General features: G+C 48.3%; 3 protein-coding genes across 3 annotated transcripts; 1 reads left to right on the forward strand and 2 right to left on the reverse strand.

Moving 5' to 3' along the window:
* Positions 1-1082: 1082 nt before the first annotated feature.
* On the reverse strand, positions 1083-3799 carry his-3 (Histidine biosynthesis trifunctional protein; the record flags this gene model as incomplete). Its single annotated transcript, XM_031146324.1, has 3 exons — positions 1083-1282; positions 1332-2906; positions 2953-3799. The coding sequence occupies 3 exons, from the start codon at positions 3797-3799 to the stop codon at positions 1083-1085; spliced, it is 2622 nt and encodes an 873-aa protein (XP_031008771.1).
* A 423-nt stretch (positions 3800-4222) lies between these two features.
* On the forward strand, positions 4223-4996 carry TAF9 (Transcription initiation factor TFIID subunit; the record flags this gene model as incomplete). Its single annotated transcript, XM_031146325.1, has 1 exon — positions 4223-4996. The coding sequence occupies one exon, from the start codon at positions 4223-4225 to the stop codon at positions 4994-4996; it is 774 nt and encodes a 257-aa protein (XP_031008772.1).
* Positions 4997-10320: 5324 nt separating this feature from the next.
* Positions 10321-15575, reverse strand: rpb1 (DNA-directed RNA polymerase II subunit; the record flags this gene model as incomplete). The annotated part of the gene is made up of 2 exons (XM_031146326.1): positions 10321-15156; positions 15219-15575. 2 exons carry the CDS (start codon positions 15573-15575, stop codon positions 10321-10323), a joined length of 5193 nt encoding a protein of 1730 aa, XP_031008776.1.
* Between the last annotated feature and the right edge of the window lie 1194 nt (positions 15576-16769).

Consider the following 16769-nt stretch of genomic DNA (forward strand, 5'->3'; position numbering starts at 1 on the left):
AGCTGAGCCTCTTCGAGTTGTTGAGTCAGATGACCAGTTGTGATTTTGAAAATTTGGACACGTCAAGTGTGTCGTAGGATGGGGGACTACTTGCTTGCACCGCACCGTGATAAGTCAGTCAGCTTGCTAGCTAGAGTTGAGATGGCGAAGATATGAATGATGGTTATAGGCACGGAGTGAGCGCTGTGATTGGCATTTGATATGGGAAGAGGGAAGCGGGTACTCATGCGTGCATGCTTTGACGTCCAGCATCTATACACCCCCAATCTCCCTTCTTTTGTATATATATCTAGCTCTTTCTTGCCTTTGGGAGAGGGGTGTTTTTGTTGTCAGGGTGGGCTTGAGACTGTACTTGCTTGCTTCTTGGGTGGTCGTCTTCGAGTGAGGATGTCTTGACTATGGGTCTGATTTTGGAGTGTTTATCTCTCATCGCGGGAATGGCGTTTAGTTGGGAGATTCGTGTTTTTGTCGTTGTTTCTACCTGAGGTAGACCTGTGCTGGCTGACTGGCATGGCCCAGCAGGGGGCTGCTTTGTTCTGGGTGCATTTTGTTACAGTTGTTGGTAATGGCAATATATTCACGTCGTTCCCTATCCATGTGGGGACTAGCATCTCTACTCTTATGTGATTCACATAGCCAGTCTACATAAATTGCTCTACTTTTCCTAATTTCCTAAAAGAGTTCTTCATTCATGAATACAAGCACTTCTGAAAGAGATCAGGTGAAGTCCAGTTGATTATTAACTTCGTGGAATATAATCTCTGACATCTTCACCAGCACAAACTCACAATGGCAACTCGCAGTACCGAAGAACCCCCTCAGGTGCTCATGCGTCGATTATTTTGCGGATGGTCTGAATATCGCTCAACCTTCAGAGACATGAGAAGCCTATATCAGCATTGGAGAATCTGTTTTAGGAGCGGTCTGCCTCTGAAGACAGGAATCAGATGTGTCGGGAGTTGGATTTTAGAGCACTTTGTGAGCAGACCATGTCTTTTTGTTTGAGCGCTGCACTTCATTTAGCACCTCATATGGAAGCAGCAATATCAGTTTAATTCATTCCCAATTGTTATCGTGCACTATCATAACTTGTTATCATCCATGTACTTAATCCTCAGAGAGACAGCCCGTCTATGAGCCTCCAACTCCTCGACCTTCGCCAGCTGCATCACTGCACCACCGACATTCCTTAACCCTTGAGCCGTCAACTGCGACGAGGTGATATGCTTAACGTAGGAGCCGAGATTGACGCCCGAGTATTGCTTTGCGTAGCCATATGTTGCTGGTCATTGTTAGCCTTGTTCAGGATCAAGAGAGGGAAAACGACTTACGCAAAGAGTGGTTTACTCCTGCCGAATAATCACCAACGCTCTCTGGTGTCCACTCGCCGATGAATACACTTCCTGCATTCTCGACGAGTGGCACAACACTTGCCGCATCTTTCAGCTGGAGGATCAGATGCTCAGGGGCATAATCATTGCTCAGTTCCATGGCTTCCTTGACATCTTTGACCACAAGCGTCACCGAATGCGCAATCGCACCTCGAACGATATCAACTCTTGGTAAGGCCATTGCTTGCTTGTGCAGTTCATCCTCAATAGCCGACAATTCCTTCTCAGAAAGATCAATTGCAATCAGAATGACTTGACTGTCAACACCATGCTCAGCCTGTGACAGCAGATCCGAAGCGACAAACGCTGGGTTGGCGTCTTTGTCCGCGATGACCAACACCTCTGAAGGTCCAGCAGGCATATCGATGCTTACTCCAGCATTCGTATCATTACTGACATACATCTTCGCAGCAGTCACGAATTGATTTCCAGGGCCAAGAATCTTGTCTACTTTACTCACGCTCTCGGTACCATACGCCATGGCAGCAACAGCTTGAGCACCACCTGCAAGTACGATCGACTCTGCACCGACTTTGTGAGCAACATATACGATCTCAGGGGTAATGCTACCGTCCGCGCGAGGTGGGGAAGCGAGGACGATGGTTTTGCAGCCGGCCACCATTGCAGGTACACCAAGCATAAGCGCTGTGCTGGGAAGGACGGCAGTTCCACCGGGAACGTAAAGCCCAACACGCTCGATTGGTCTGGCGAAACGAGTGCAGACAACACCTGGCATAGTCTCGACTTGCAGAGGCTCCTCTTTTTGGGCAGCGTGGAACTTGCGGATATTTTCGAATGAAATATCGATTGCTTCAATGGTCTCTGGAGGTAGATCCATTAGAGATTGCGGATATGGTGCCTTTAGAACAGGTGATGTCAAAGAGGTCGCTTTCTCGAATTTGTGAGTATACCCCAGAAGTGCCTTGTCACCGCCAGTGCGAACCCCCTTGATGATAGGATTTACAATACCCATGATCATCTCGGTCGACTTTTGAGAAGGTCTCTGTAGCACTGCTTTAAGATCTTCGGAAGAAGTTGATGCAGCATTGTAGCGCCTCATAGTAATGCGGCCATCTTCAGTCCCTGCCTTGTCATCTGCAGCCTTGGGAACTGATGCTGCTTCTTTTACAACTTCCTTTTCTGAGGATCCATTGGTAATACCTTCTTTTGCAGCCCATTGCCCCTTGGCATCTCCCTGTCTCCTCTTGACTTTGACACTCTTGGCATCAAGGTTTCTCTCAATATCCGCAACACTGACTCCGGCACTGACAGCCTTTGTCAAAGCAAAGTATATCAAGTCTGCTGCCTCGAAAGCCACTTCGTCCTTTGTCTTTGCGTCACATAACTCCTCGGCCTCCTCCATGATTTTAGCTCGTAGAAGCTTCTCATCAGAGAACAAACGTGCTGTATATGACCCTTCAGGTGCCGAAACCTTTCTCGACACCAATGTCTTCTCCAACTTCGATATTCCGCGTAGTTCCCCGAAGCAAGTAGATTGAGATAGGTGACAGAAGCCTGAAAGATGATTAGAAAATGCCCCCAACATAGTGAGTCCTCTCACCTCGGCCCTTTTGGCGAACGACAAACTTTAGACAATCTTGATCGCAGTCCAAGGATATTCTGACAAGTTCTTGTGTATCCCCAGATGTAGCTCCCTTGTACCATAATCCCCGCTTTCGGCTTTGGTAGACTCCAGTACCAGTCTTCAAAGATTCTGCCAAACTCTCCTGGCTGCTGTATACCAACCCGAGAGCTACCCCTCTCTCATCTGTGACCACCGTTGGTATCAGTTTATCTGGCCTGTCTGAAGTCCATGATGACCCAATTAGACTTGCTACTGAAGTTAGTGTTTCTGATCCATCTCCTATCGTGAGTTGAGTTGCGGGTATAATTGGAACTGCGGATGCTTCTGTTACAAATTCGACAAAGGGTTGAAGGTTGATTTTTGGGGAGGATACGACGAAGATTGGTGATGTTTGGCTGGCCGTGAAGTTGGATAGGAGTGTTTTATAAGAAGACAAATCATCCCCCGTTTCGAAGAGAGCGCCATTGGAGTATTTGAAGGTGGAAGGAGTATTATCTTTTGTTGATATGACCGGAATGACTCGATCTCCATAAGTCTTTAGGGATTCGCATTGTGAGCCATTGGCAAAGACCTTTCGAGCTCCAGCGTCTAGAATTGAAACAAGATCATCTGTGGAATCAACTGATGTCACATTGACATACGCCTCGATTTCAATGTGTCTCTGTAAGAATTGCAGCAATGTATCAACAGTCTCGTTGGTTGCTGAAAGGTAGACGCATCCAAGATAGGAGAGTTGGTTTCGGGTTAATCCTTCTTTGGATTCAGTGGCCCCTTTTGCCAGGTCGACACTGGGAAGAAAGGGAAGAGGCAATGTCGTGTCCATTTTGAAATGTGTAGATGTAAATAGAGAGGAAGAGTGAGTCAAGAAATTTCTGGTCCGATAAACGGATGGAGGGGCAATCAAATCGGGTGATTGTCAGATCGGGTTTAGCGTCAGATATGTATTTAAGGTGTGGTCTGTGCCTGAACTTTAACAACCTCATCGTTCTGCGGGTGAAAGACAAATGGGGAATCTCAGCTTTGCGCCTGGCAATTTACTGAACACGACAATTGGATTTCTTGACTGAAGATCTATTGATGAGTAGTATTGCCATCAAGACTATGAGACATTACATTTACCGAAGCTACTCATAAACCACCAATAATCAAACTTCCCGATTCACTCTTGCTTGGAGGGTTGGCTCTCCGACAAAACCACTACAATCCCCATCCCAACTCCGACTCTCTATCCTCAAATCCATCCACCATGGCAGAAGTCAACGGCGACACAGCCCAAACGAATGGCAACCACTCCTCGCCATCCCAACCCACCGCAACCCAAACCTCCACACAACCGCAAGCCTCCCAACCCGCCGCACCCACACCACCCGCTCTACCCACCATCCCCCTAACCTCCTTCCAAGACAACGGGCTGGGCAAACGCCCCCGCGACGCCCGCCTCATCCACATGCTCCTCTCCTCCATGGGCGTAACCGCCTACCAAGAACGCGTGCCCCTGCAACTCCTCGACTTCGCGTACCGCCACACATCAGGCATTCTCTCCGACGCTCTACACTTCTCCTCGGACGCCTACGTGTCGCAACAGACGCGGGCCCGCGATGCGCCGCCGGGGGGAGGCCTCAAGGATGCAGATGGACAGGTGAGCGCGAATGCCGTGCAGCTTGCGGTGGGGAATCGGTTGCAGTATCAGTTTGGGGGCGGGAATGGCGGGGGCGGATTGAGTAAAGAGTTTTTGTTGGAGACGGCGAGGGCGAGGAATAAGATTGCGTTGCCGAGGGTCTTGCAGAATGAGTGGGGGGTTAGGTTGCCGAGTGAGAGGTTTGTGCTGTCGGGTGTGCCGTGGGGGTTAAAGGGGGAGTGGGTTGAGGCAGCCGATGATGACGAGGAAGAGGTTGGCGATTTGATGGAAGGGATTCAGAATACGGTGGAAGAAGGTGTGGAGGGTGGGGAAGAGGGTGAGGGGACAATGGAGGACCTGTTTGGTGGTGATGGGGATCAAGATATGGATAAGGAAGAATGATTGTATAAACAGGGTGCGTAGCTGGCGTTGGGTGTTCAGGACAGAGTCTGAGGACTCGAGGGATATTAAAATTATACCGCTGAGATTAAGCAGGTTACTTTATACAAGAATCAATATAATTCCTCCTTGCGTGGGATATCAACTTACAAGTGTATATAACATCTCTCCGGCACGTTGGATTTAGTAGCACTGCCTCCAAACTCTCATATACTTTTGATCTGTCTCATATCCCGGTTAACTTCCGCGATCTACAAGTCGACTTATCATCAACTCTTTTGGTTCATAAGAAAGTCTATATTTTGCATGTCGTATCTATCATTTTCGATCCCCCAAACTCCACGCATAATCCATCCATCCATCCATCCATCCATCCAGACCCTCGGTCTATCAAACCCCCGCAACTCCCCCTCCCACCTAAAAAATAAACCACCGCATCAAAACCAAATCAACGCTGAAACCTAATTAATTGTACAGCGAGCACCGCGCGTGTAGAATATACCAAAGCAGTACCTAGGATATCCTAACCTCGATCCTCCTCCCTACCCCCCCCCCTAAACCGCCAACGACCTTCCTTGATTTAATCCTCTCCCCCATCCGAAATCCTCCGCTTCTTGATGCCGAGCGAGCTCAGACTCACTGTATAATTCTCGTCTTCCATCTCCAGATCCTCATCCGTATCATCATTCGCATTCGCAATCACAGCTTTCGGTTTCGGTCCCGGTTCCGGCTTGGTAGAGGAGAGAGGCTGTTCTAGTTTGATGTTCTCGTTGCCTGCGGTTTGGAAGAGATACAGTGGCGGGTGAGCTATGGCTGCTGCTTGGATGGGCCGAGGCATAGGGGGAGCGGACATCTGAATTGATTAGTGTTGGGAGAGGAGAGTTGCATAGGGGTGCTGTATTGTATTTTGCGTACCTGGATACTGGGGATGAAGCGGCGGAATAAATTCAAGAGGTGCAACTATAAGCAGAGGTTAGCTTTACTCTTTCCTTAAAAGACCATTGGAAAGCCTAGTAATAGCCTAAGAGCCATGAAGCATTTTTGAACCAAAGATTTTCAGAATGGGAATCCATCTTCATACTTCCTCTTCCGCAAGACCTTTCTCATGGTTCGCATAATTCTGATCCTCGATCTTCTTCAGCTGACCAGTGAGATCTTGCTTCGAAGCCTTGATCTTCTGCTGATACTGCCCCAACATTTTCAAAATAACATGGTTCAGGCCGCTATCCATATCCTGCTGGTCCTTGACACGCTGCTCCTCGCTCTTCTCAGAAGCTCCAGCTCCAGTCTCAGCCTGGGTTTGCAGAAGACCGATACGCGTCTTGACGGCTGACTCGAACCTGCTTGCTGTCAGTTGTATCCATCAATCGAATTGATTAACCAATCAACAACATCGCGTTGAGCTCCGAAATGAATTCGTTGTATCAATTAATATCTCACAACTCCCGCGAACGAAATTCACAATGAAATATACAAGCTGGAGTAAGTTACTTACTGCGTACTCCACTCCATCGTAATAGCCTCAAACGCATCCCTTTCAGCCGTCGCCTCACTCACGATACGATTCTTCTGGCGCCTCAAAAAATCATCATCTGCCTTCTTGTGCGAGACATACACATCGTATATCTCCGCCAAGACCGGGCCATACGGAGCGTTCCTTACTGACTGCAGCAGCATGCTGATCTCATAGTGGACTTTGGAGTTGAAGATGTTTTTCTGGACTTTGGTTTCGGCTCGTGATTTTCTGGGAGCGGCGGGCTTCGGGATGTCTTTTGTGACTTTTTTGGCTGGCGGCTTTTTGGGAGATCTCTTGGTGGCTTTTTTGGACGATTCTGAGGGTTCCGAGGTGCTGCTGGAGGGGGGTTAGTGGGGTGTTTTGGGAGATATAAGGTATTTAGAATGCAAGAAAACTCGGATATCATACCTTTGAGATGCTTCCTTCTTCAGTGACTCTTTTGGGAACTCCATGATTTGTGTGCGTGGTGAGGTGAATGCAGGTGGTGGAGATGGCTGTTGTTGTGGCTTTAAATAGGACTCGAGAAGTGGTATTCATATCCAAAGCCCAGGCTGCTACTTATCCAGTGTAACCTCTTATCTGTTCATCTTATAGTTGGAAGATGTCATAAGGGAAGGCGGGACAGTTCTCGAAGTCACTTGTAAGTAACTTGAAACTCTATTCATTTGTAGAAAGAAGCAACCCCAGCTCAAGAATTCGCTCTTTTTAGTTAGCAGCGTCATCTGTGAACGGCTAAAAGCTATCAACGTGGAAATAAACAATACAATAATCGAATTCACAGTCATATATTCCCTTGATTTATGTATTCCTTTGGATGAATGTTGATTTATGATACGGAAAGCAGGGCAAGACGGCCAGAAACACGTGGAAATACTATCAATTCCCCAAAATAGTATCGAGCTTACGTTTCTTCATGGAAGGAATGATTGACGTCCGATAACGATTGACTGCTATGAGTCCTTTTCAGCCCGAAGAGGATCGCTTTGTTGACCAAGCGTTTGTTCCGCAGCCCTGAAATCTTCGTGCCTACCGAACAATCTATTCGTATTTACAACGCGAATACCAGGCGTTCATTGTCTCCCACGCTCTGGGCCATTCTGGCAGTTTTGAAACCGTTTCGAAGAGACCAGCGGCTTGAATACCCGAGACTTGGACCCAAGTATCAGCGTCGTCGTTGTCTTCGACGTGGTGGATTGCCGATTCCTTTGTCTCGGTTGAGATCTGAACTTCTCAATTCGAAATTCCTTGCCTGGAGAATCGAAAAAACTTTCACATGAAAGCCTTCAAGCATAAAGTGCGGCCAAAGATAATCATTTCCAGAGACAGCTTGACCGGGTATCCAATCTCAAGTACAAAGGGAAACTCAGGCAATAAATATGAGAAATGAATGGCATGATTTCCAATTCCCCCTCTCCGGAATCGAATCCTCGAACCGCAGTAGGCGATTGAACATTCTTCCAAGCATATATGCAACGCACAGTTCACGCTGCATACAGTACGCATCGGAACTATTGACCATCTCTCTGTCACTTAAGCATAAGACCCAGGCCTCGCGTCTTCATAGTCCCCTTTCTGTCCACAATGGCGAACTCACAACCCACTTGGAGATCTAGAACAGGGGATCTGATGCCAACGATTCCTCCTCTCGGACCAGCCTGCATCTAAAACATTAGTTGAGGTACAGTATAGTACAACTGGCAAAATGAATGCAGAAACGGAAACAACTGCACAGCTACCTAGGGACCTGCTGCATACCCAGAACATACGAATGAACCAAGTTTCGCCATTGTCAGTACAGCTGTCAGAGTCAGAGACAATGCACTGCAACTACACCAATGCGAAATGAAAATTTCAACGGACCCCTCAGTACTGATCAAGTATATGGCCCACAGAACTATGTCGGTGAGGTCTGCAAGCCAGAACCAAGTCTCTGAAATGGGCGGGGCTCACCGGTATAAATGGGGTACTATAGGCGCTAGAGTGAGTATGTACGAAGTATGCTTGAGGTTGCATCGCATTCAACTTGCATGGCCCCGCGATTCGCGCGATAAAGATAAAAATAAGGTACGGTACTGTCAGCTTCAGCTTTATAAAGCATATCTCGTTCACGTGGAATTGCATCCATCATCCATCATTCATCTTCCATCCATCAATCCATTCATTCCATCAATTCATCCATTCGTTCATCCTTCCTTGCAAAAACACCCATATAATATATATAAACATCACAGAATCAACACATACCTAATCATTTCACCCAAACCACCCAAAACAATGTCCGATGACGACTCCGAATCCCCCGAATCCCGCGACGGCCGGCTCTGCGAAATAACCATGGACGGCCGCACCTACCCAGCCTGCACCAAGCGCCCCAAACAACACGTCGTCTACCAAATCTCCCACCACTACATCCATGCCTGGCGCTGCCACCGGCACCAGGGCACGCACCAGGCGTGTGAGCCTCTACGCTGGTCCGAGAAGCGCAGGCTGGAGTTCGACGTCGATCGCACGCCGTGTCCGGCTTGTATGGGCAGGACTACCAGCTTTAATGTAAGTGAGGAACACGCCCCTTTCTTTACCTTCCTTACTACCCATCTATAACCCTGGCTATAATTCCAAGGAAAATGAAGGCAAGAGTGCAATATTGATTTGATGGCGCGCAATAGAGTCCGGAACATGGCCTCATGGAAGTCGTGAGCCATCGCAGGAAAAAGAGACGGCATAGGAAGAGGAGGAGGGCCAGGACTCCTTCGCCGGAGCCGATGGTGGGATGCTGTGCGATTCAATGAGTGCCTTCTGATCACGTTTTGAAGAACCGATGCTCTTAGAGGGCGTCGAATTGATTCGAAATGTGGTTGTGTTACGCCGGAGATTCCGCCAGAAAGCTGAAATCCCCGTGACCTCGTGGATGATATCTATCTCTTAATGATGAAGAAAAAGTATCATTTGGGGTCAGGTTCAACTTAAGAGGTTGTGTTGTTTGGAAATTCGATTTCTGAGAAGTCGCATTATTCGAGAAATGCAACACATGGCAGTACCTGCTTGGCTAGTCAAGTTAAGGGCAAGGGGTCAATCATTGGATCTGCCTCAGGGCTGGTGGGGTGAAGCGAGAGGGGGATCTGAACCTTGGGCTGTTACAAAAAGGGTTAGACGGGAAGTCAAGCATACGACTCTGGGTCTCTGATATGGATAAAGGTGGAACGGACGAATAAATTGCAAAGTTTAGGTTGAGTAGAGCTAGAGCTGACAGCCGGGTGTATGGCGAAGACTTCAGTTCTCAGTTCACAGGGACACAAGTCATAAGACTCAACTACACAGAAGATTCATGAATGCATTTCATTTCCTGGCTGCATCTATCCATTATTTTGACTCATCCCACCTCGTTCACCCTCACTGCGGGTCTCTGACCCCATGGCGCTATCTTAACGCTAATACAATCTGACCTCCCCACGCCTTCTCTCCTTTTCGCTGATGTGTTCGCTCTTTAAAAGAACGGACGTTAAAAGAAACCAATCTAAACCACAAAACACTTCTTTAGATAAATCCTCCCCGGTCCCACTTCAATCTCCCGTTCATTTTGGCACAAATATAAAAACCTCAACGCCAGCTGGAAAAGAACCAGAAAGTACGATGCAAAGGACCAATCTCTGCGCAGGCAAACCCAAACGCTAATATGCAGAATCTTTTTTCTCTTTTGATGGAGCGTGTCTTGTTGATACATTAAAAAGAAAGCGGTGATATTACGATCCTCAGCTGCGCGGTGATCTGTGACCTCGTTAGAAGAGCTTGATGGAAGGTAGGGTAAATGTTCTTACGTTGGAGAGAACTGAGGACTGGTAGGAGAGTAAGATGGCGAAGTTGGGGAGTATTTTGGAGAAGTAACATTTCCAGCTTGGTATTGAGGACTTGTCGGGCTGAAATTAGGACTGCTGGGGCTGTATACTGGGCTTGTTGGAGACAAGCCAGATCCCGGAGAAGTCTTGCTAGTGCCACCCGCAAAGTTCGGCGACGATGGACTATAGTTGGGTGAAGTTGGAGAATAACTTGGAGATGTGGGACTATAGTTAGGAGATGATGGTGAAATATGTGGTGAAGTTGGTGAGTAGTTTGGTGATGTTGGAGAGTACGACGGTGATGTCGGCGACACAAAACTAGGAGAAGTTGGAGAATACGCTGGGGAAGTTGGCGTAAAAGCTGGGCTGACTGGAGAGAATCTTGGGGACGAAGCATAGCCTGGGCTGGTAATACCCCCTGGAGAAGTGGGGCTGTAGCCAGGGGATGTAGGCGTGTACCCAGGCGAGGTTGGACTCGTGTTGAAAGGACTCGAAGGAGAGTAACCATGGCCGCCACCTGGGCTTCGTGCCGAATAAGGACTAGTGCTATCTCCAAATCCACCGTATGCGGTAGCAAACCCAGAAGGTGTTGCTGCACCACCAGTCTCAATAGGTGAGAAACCAGCTGTGTAGTCAGGGGTACCCATGTATCCAACTTCAGCCAGGGGAGAACCGGTGTCGTATGGAGTAGCAGCTCCACCATCCATACCCTTGACGGAAAGACCAGGCATGAGACCCATTCTGCCATTGTCCGAGATGACAGTCTCCAGCATCTTCGGATCGAGAAGAACATCGAGCTCGCCAGTTCCCATAGGAGCAAGCTGACCAAGCATAACGTTCTCAGAGATACCACGGCAGTCATCAAGTTCACCAATGGCAGCTGCTTCCAGAAGAATCTCGACAGTTTCTTCGAAAGAACATCTCATCAAAGCACCCGTATCGGCACGATTGATACCGTGGCGAGTGATTGCCATCAGCATACCACGAGAGGTCATGACATCGACCAAAAGAGCGAGATGGCGATGATTGACATAAGAACCATCAAAAGCCAACACTTGGGTCAATTCACGCATCAAAGCAGATCGGGCTGCCTCGATACCAAAGACTTCGAGGACCTGGATGAAATGATTTGTGTATGTTCGTGTGGTATCCACACCTGGTACAGTTAAAACTTCCGCCAGAGAAGTTCCGCTCGTATCGAGATACCATTCTTCACAGCGCTTATCCGACTTGGATGAGAGGAGGGCTCCGTCATCGGTTTCAATAAGGGCAACCTCCTTGTTGAGGAAAGCTCGTTCGATTCCCGGAACACCACGAAGTGTCAAAGTATCAAGGACATGGGCCTCGAAACGTTTGAGCATGATGTCTTCCTCGACTTCGTCTTCGTCAAACTTCGCATCTTTGATCATTCGAATACGAATGACTTGCTCTTCAGCATTGTTGTCACTGAAGATGACAGCCACATCCGTAGCATACTCCTCCTTGACTCTGATTGCCACATCATCAACCTTGAGGCCCTTGTCCAACATCTTTTGGCGGTCGAGGATGACACGAAGAACCCATCTCGACTGGTTGTCAACAGAATCGGCAGCCTCTTCAGGAATAATGAAGTAAGATTCGACCATATCTAGATCATCGTCGATATTTGTAGACTGGATGTCAGGGTCGTAGTATATCTCAGTGGCGGCAGTGACAGAGCGCAAGTTAGTGTGCTCAACCATGCTGCGCAATAACTTGGCGGACTCCTGATCTCCATTCGGGTCGGCCTGATACACAACCATGGACGGCGTCTTGATGTTTGTGGCAATGTTGAGAATCTCCTTGAGACGTGGTACACCAAGAGTGACGTTCTTGGAGGACACACCAGCAAAATGAAAAGTGTTGAGGGTCATTTGCGTAGCGGGTTCCCCGATAGATTGCGCTGCAAGAACTCCGACCATTTCTCCAGGATTGACCAAAGCCCTTGAGAATCGACTCTCAACTTCTCCTAGTATATGGGCAAATGCTAACTTGTTGATTCGCATTGAAATGGCGAGACGCTTGAATGAGAGTCGCGATCGCAAGTGAGCCTTGATCAACAGTGTAGAGTTTAGCTGTGCCTCCTGTGACAAGTAATCCTCACCGCGAACAATAACCAAGCTATCCAACAACTGCCGGACTTGAGGAATAACCTCAGCTGGATGCAAATCACTTCGCTCGGAGTCATCTACCTTGAAAAGACGCTTGGCGCTGTCGATGATTCGAATGACGTTAAGAGGAAGTTGCATATACTCTTCGTCCTTCTTCTTGAAGTTGACGTCGCGCAACATGGCGCGATCCTTAACAAGCTGCTCCCACTCCTGATCCAACAGCTCTTGCACAGCGAGATCACCGTTGATCTCGTTGGCATGCTCCAACAATTCAGGACTAACCTGCTGGGACTCATCCATGACATCCATACGGAAACGATCTTCAAAAGCCTTGTGAGACATGTTGATGCTATCAACACGCTGCTTTTCGATGATCGTACCATCAAGGCCATCCTCACCGTATACGAACTGGACAATATCACCGAGAGAGTTTCTGACGGTACCATCATACTTTGCCATAACGTCTTCAAGTGCCTTGACAAGACGACGTTGAATATATCCTGTTTCGGCAGTCTTGACAGCGGTATCAATCAGACCTTCACGACCAGCCATGGCGTGGAAGAAGAACTCAGTAGGTGTGAGACCTCGAAGATAGGAATTTTCGACGAAACCACGAGATTCGGGCGAGTAATCGTCCTTGGTAAAATGGGGTAGTGTTCGGTATTTGAAGCCAAAAGGAATACGCTTTCCTTCGACTGATTGTTGACCCACAAGCGCTGTCATCTGGGAAATATTGATGGTAGATCCCTTGGAACCTGATTTAGCCATCTGCACAGCATTGTTGGCATCTTTCAAGCTTTCCTCTGTTCTCGTACCAGCTTTGTCACGAGCGGTATTTAGAGCCTTGGAGACTTGACTCTCAAAGGTCTCACGGACGTTCATACCAGGAAGCGACTCAAGCTCGTTGGCAGTAGCCTGCGCAGTGAGCTTAGCAACCTCGTCCTTTTGCTTGGTGATCTCAATTTCAATCTTCTCGATTGTGCTCTTGTTTGGAATCGTATCACCGATACCAATACTAAAGCCATGGTGAAGTAGCCAGTAGTTGACCACTCGCTGACAACCGTTGAAGAACGCCATTGCAGCATCGGGACCCTGCTCATTGAAAATGAGATGGATGATACCACCACCAGCTGCTCCAACATTCTTCTTTGTGAGAAGGCCAAACATCAGCTCCCCGCCAGTCACCAAAACACCATCATCTTTCAGAGGTGAATCCTCGTGGTTATCGTTGGGCATGTAAAGGTTAATAAGCTTAGGAATAACCATACTGATGATTTGCTTTCCAGTCCATCTGGGGCGGGGCTTGATGATAGCTGGATGAGGAACCACCCCATCCCATTCCGGTACCCAGAGGAGGATGTTCATCAAGGCCTCCTTTGTTACGAAAACATCTCGGCGGCACATCTTGTACACCCCAGCAAGAGTGTCCTGCACAATACCCATAAGAGGACCGTTTCGCTGAGGAGAAACAATGTTAAGGGGTACCATACAAAGTTGCATGACCTCAGCTCGAGTTTCCTCGGTCTGTGGAACGTGCAAGTTCATCTCGTCACCGTCGAAATCGGCATTGTAGGGCGACGTGACTGACAAGTTGAGTCTGAAGGTGGAGTAAGGCATGACCTTGACTCTGTGACCCATCATAGACTCCTTGTGCAACGAAGGTTGTCGATTGAAGATGATGAAATCTCCATCGATGATATGTCGCTCAACCTTCCACCCATACTCCAAGTTGACCCCCGAGGTGTTCTTGTTATGCCGGAGATCGATACGGGTTCCATCGGATCGGATGACATATTTGGCGCCAGGGTGATCATTAGGACCGTTCTTGACGAGTTGCGAGAGCTTGCCGATGTTGTAAGGTGTGACAGTCTCAGGGTATGTCAGAGTTCTGGCAATACTTCTCGGTACACCGACTTCATCCAGGGACAAGTTGGGGTCACCCGTAATGACGGTACGCGCCGAGAAATCGACACGCTTGCCCATCAAGTTTCCACGAAGACGACCCTCCTTGCCCTTTAGACGAGCTCTGATAGACTTGATAGGTCTACCCGACTTTTGCATGGCTTGAGGCTGACCAGCAATATCATTGTCCATGTATGTAGCAACATGATATTGCAGGAGATTCTCAAAATCAAGCGTGATATGGGCGGGAGAGCCTTCTTGATGCGCTTGTCGAACATTGCCATTGGCGCGAATGATATCACCCAGCTTATACGTCAAATCATCCTCTCCTCGCATGCCCTGACCGGTTCCATCCATAGAGATACTAGGTCGAACGGGAGGTGGGGGCACTGGTAGGACTGTGATGATCATCCATTCTGGTCGCGCATAATCATTGCTCAAACCTAGGTCGCGTATCTCGTCGGAAGAAATGCTTCGGAAGATGTGCAGAGCCGCCTCTGGAGTAATGAGCTTCTTCTCTGGCTGGCTACCCTCGCTCACTTCTTCCTTTGAAGGCTTAAAAGTACCGGTGAGCTGAAGAGCACTCTGGCGCACTTCTGGCTGTTTGTTCCCGCATCCTCCATGGGAGCGCTTCGCAGCACCCTTTGGATCATCGTTGAACCCTTCATCCCCAGCACTTAAATCACTCTCGCAGACCAATTTAGGCTTGCAAATCCGCCATATCGTATCAAACCGACGCTTCGGGTCTCGAATGGAGACGGCTGCTTTGTATTGCGGATCATTCTTCAACGATGATGTTAGCAAGACTAGTACAAGTAAATTTGCACTTGACCAGGTATACTGACTCTATCAGATAAAATTCGGCCACAGTTGTGGCAGACAATCTCCAGAATCTTCTTGATCTTCTTAATGAAGCCGGGGTGGTAAACCGGCTTGGCTAATTCAATATGACCAAAGTGACCAGGACATTCGGACATATTTTGATCACAAGTGGCGCACTTGAATTGACGGTCGATAGAACCGAGTCGCGGATCATTCAGTCCTCCATCGCGCGGCTTCATCTTGCTCTCGTCCATTGTCTCAGGGTAAAGAATGTGAGCGACACTCATATTCTTAATCTCCTCCGGCGACAGCAGGCCAAATTGTATCTCCTGGATGATCTTCAACGGCGCATCCGAGTGTGTGAAATTGAGGTTCGCCATCTTGATGGATGTTGTTCGCCAAGGGCGAAGTTGGTCGTGGCGAGAGCAGTGATTGAGGCGACGCTCTCAACGCGGCGGCGCAACGAGTGTTCGACTCGAGGGTAAAGGAGAGAGATGCAGAACCGTGGTACAGAGAGAGAAACAGTACGCGCGAGATGGAAAAGAGTGTTGTGGTCGCGGTGGCGCTCCAGGCAGCGCGGGCCCAAGGCCGTGAATCGTTCGACTTCCTACCGCGAGTGGACCAACGATGCGACGAGTCGGTAAATGAGTGTACTGTAGTTGTCTCAGTCGAATAGAGACTCTGATGGAGGAATACACGATGCTGCGCGTGCTATCCCTAGAGGATGATGTTGGGTGTTATGTAGTTGTGGGTTGTCGATTCCCTTTGTCGAGGCGCGAATTTGAAGAATGAATCCATGCGGCGGCTCAAAATCGCGCTAGTCCAAATACGGATACGACAATAAGGTTTATGATTCACACGGCGTAAGAAGAGGTACTTGGGCAGAATTGAGTGCACACTGGCTATGCTAATGCTCTTGAATTACTTATTATATCAGAGGCAATTCACACTTCCTCGAACTGTCACATCAGACACCCAGCACACGCAAATGCAACCTAGAAACATTCATTCTGTTCTTACCCAGGTCTGGCCACCTCCAAGGCCCTCAGCTTAATATGAATAGGAGAGAGTATCGACGTACTTACCAACTTACTATAAGAAAATAACTTACAGTGGATTAGTCACATATTGTATTCCACTGTGAATAAGCTGCTGTTGGCAGTCAATTAGTCGTTGTGTATTGAAAAGGACTGCTCGGAAGAGGCAAGTTCAAGGGCAAAGTAGCGTTTGTTAAAACTACCGGTAAGAAGTACACCTTATGTTTAGAAAGAGTCAAGAACTACTTGCAGGCAGGCAGGCAGCAGACAACCGACTTGACTCAGAGTCAGTCATTGCCACCTTAAAGATGATGGGTTGGGGGAAGAGAGGTATTTCAAAGGGTATAGCTCTAGGAGGCGAGCTTCCGCAACTTTATGGTGGAAAAGAAGGTAACGGCGATCTGCAGGTCGCACACCTGCAGTGTCCCGCGCCAGGTGGGAAACCAGCATCTCGGAAACATCTATTTCATATGGAATGAGATTCATATCGCTAATGTAACTCCCTCAACCTAATGCTCATGCCGACCATGGCTTCCC

The sequence above is a fragment of the Lachnellula hyalina genome (genome assembly GCF_007821495.1).
Source record: "Lachnellula hyalina strain CBS 185.66 chromosome Unknown contig00012, whole genome shotgun sequence".
In the NCBI taxonomy this organism is placed as follows: Eukaryota; Fungi; Ascomycota; class Leotiomycetes; order Helotiales; family Lachnaceae; genus Lachnellula; species Lachnellula hyalina.